This window comes from Bison bison, unplaced genomic scaffold, assembly GCF_000754665.1.
Source record: "Bison bison bison isolate TAMUID 2011002044 unplaced genomic scaffold, Bison_UMD1.0 scf7180017864223, whole genome shotgun sequence".
NCBI classification, from domain to species: domain Eukaryota; kingdom Metazoa; phylum Chordata; class Mammalia; order Artiodactyla; family Bovidae; genus Bison; species Bison bison.
Window position 1 is genome coordinate 3,007,303 of NW_011494795.1, and position 2,151 is coordinate 3,009,453.

The 2,151-nt window shown below is 63.3% G+C and overlaps 1 protein-coding gene across 1 annotated transcript in view; it reads right to left on the reverse strand.

Annotated features, from left to right (window-relative positions):
- The window catches only part of SDK1 (sidekick cell adhesion molecule 1), a 478,174-nt gene that overhangs the window by 25,037 nt on the left and 450,986 nt on the right, over positions 1-2,151 (reverse strand). The window contains exons 40-42 of the mRNA XM_010845804.1: positions 1,093-1,222; positions 488-566; positions 222-408 (exon numbers count right to left, since the gene is read on the reverse strand). Of these exons, the coding sequence (XP_010844106.1) occupies positions 222-408; positions 488-566; positions 1,093-1,222 (396 nt within the window). The remainder of the gene's footprint in view (positions 1-221; positions 409-487; positions 567-1,092; positions 1,223-2,151) is intronic.

Sequence of the window (2,151 nt, forward strand, 5' to 3'; positions counted from 1 at the left end):
GCTCACAGCAGGCAGCTCCCTGCAGCGGGCCCAGGCTGGGGGCCGGAGACACCATGTGGGTCAGACCCAGAAATCTCCGGCCACACGGGGCTGGGTTTGAGGGCCAGCAGAGTGGGGAGCTGGGGGAACTGGAGCAGGGGTGGGGGGCAGCAGCGGGGCAGGGGGCGGCGATGGGGCAGGGGGCGGCCCGGGCAGTCGGTGGGAGGCTTGTGTGCTCCTACCTGCCTGGTGGGTGCAGCCCGGCTGGGGCTCGCTCCGGGGCCCGTCGCCCGCGGCGTTGAAGGCCGAGATGCTGACCAGGTACTTGGTGTGGCTGGTGAGGTTCTTCAGTTTGGCCGTGGTCTCGGGCAGGAACAGCACCCGCATCTTCTCCGTGTCATTCTGGCTGTCTGCCTCCCAGTAGTAGATCTGCCGGGAGAAGCGGAGGCTGGAGGCCGGGAGGCTCAGAGGGGTGGTGCCCCGTCTCAGCCTGGGGACAGGCGGCCACCAAGCCGGGGCGGGGGACCCCAGTGCTCCTGGGCGGGGGTGAGTGCGCCTCTGCAGAGGCCAGGCCAGGAGGATGGGGCCTGCGGACGGAGGTGACTGCCAGGAAAGTGCCTTAGGACCAGGCTCCTGGATGTAAGGGAGACCGACCCAGCCCCTGCTCCAGCCTGTGGACGGCCCCAGCCCCAGCTTCACTAGAGGCTCCTGCATTTTAACCCTGACATGCATCGAAGCCTGCGATTGACGTGACCCAATACTGTGGACGTTAAAACAGCCTCAGATGACGAGCAGAAGAGCCACCCTGGGCTCAGCGCTGCTGGGGGGCCCGTGTTTCTCTTGGTTCTGTTTCCTCGTGTCTGGTTTACATGTGCTCGTGAGCAAACGTGATGCCCACACACGGAGGTTTGTAAGGTCATCTGAACTGTTTCCCTTGATAGCTGGCAGAGAACCACAGCCTCAAGCTGGTGCCAGCCAGGCTGCCCAGAGACAGCCCTGGACCGTGGATCTGCCTTGGCTCAGTGGGTGTAACCCGGGCCAGGCAGTCAGAGCTGTTGGCCCACGTGCGGAGCAGCAGAGTTCCGTGTGGGGCCGGCTCTCCGGTGTCCACACGTCTGGCCGGGCCAGAGCAGCCCTGGCGGGTTAGCTACGCTCATTCCCTCCTGTAAGATGAACTCCAGCTTCTGCACCCTGAACTGGCCAGTGAGGCGCTCTGCTCGAAGAGGCCGCACTAACCTGGACACTGAGGGCAATACCCACGTCAGCGTCTGTTCAGGACACCGTTATTGGGAATTATTAATAGGAAACGCGCTTTGGACACACACACACAGCACCTTGCCTCCAGGCTCAGGGGACTTGCTGTCGCCTCATCAGTCATTGTTAACGGCCCTGCCACGGAGGAAGGCCTTTCTTTTCACAAAACAGCTACAGAAATCATTCTTAGAGGAACATTTACTCGGCCCAATAGTCATCATCAGGGCAGGTGAGCCCACAAAGTCTGAGGACTGATCAACTTGAGGCTCATCAGACCAGACAAGGAGACTCACCCTGAGGGGAGGATGGGGGTTTGCAAGGGACGGCCCTGGGCTGGTTACCTCAGGAGGGTTTTGGCTGACCTCATGGGGTCCCAGCCCCGTCTGCAGGGGTGACCTTGGAGGCGGAACCCTGGGAGGGGCTCCCTGCCCCCCACCAACTTGTGTGACCGTTCATGCCCGATGCTCTTACGGGAATGGTCTGGTGCCTTCCTTCCATCCCACTTCTGGAATATTCAGATGTGGGCTCAGAACAGGTCAGTGTCGGGGTTCTCAAACTGAGGTCCCCAGGAACCAGGCCCCTGGGGAGCTTGTCACACATGCACATTTCCGGGCTCCATCCTGGACCTACTGAGTCAGGACTCGGGAAGCATCCAGTAGTGACACGGGGTGGAGCTGGGGGCTAGGCCTGGTCTCCCCTCCTGCACCGTCAGCAAAGGTGGTGGAGGCTCCCCGAGGGGGCGCAGGGCAAGGAGAGGCCAGCCTGGGAGGGAGGGGTTGCTGGCTCCACCATGAGCCTCCCCGACCCCCAGGCCCGGGGGGAGGTGGGCTGAGCTGGCCCAGCTCCTCGGTGATGCCCTCGGGTCCGAGGGTGAGGGCCGCCGCGTGCTGGCGCAGGACGCAGAGGGCCGCCGTGAGC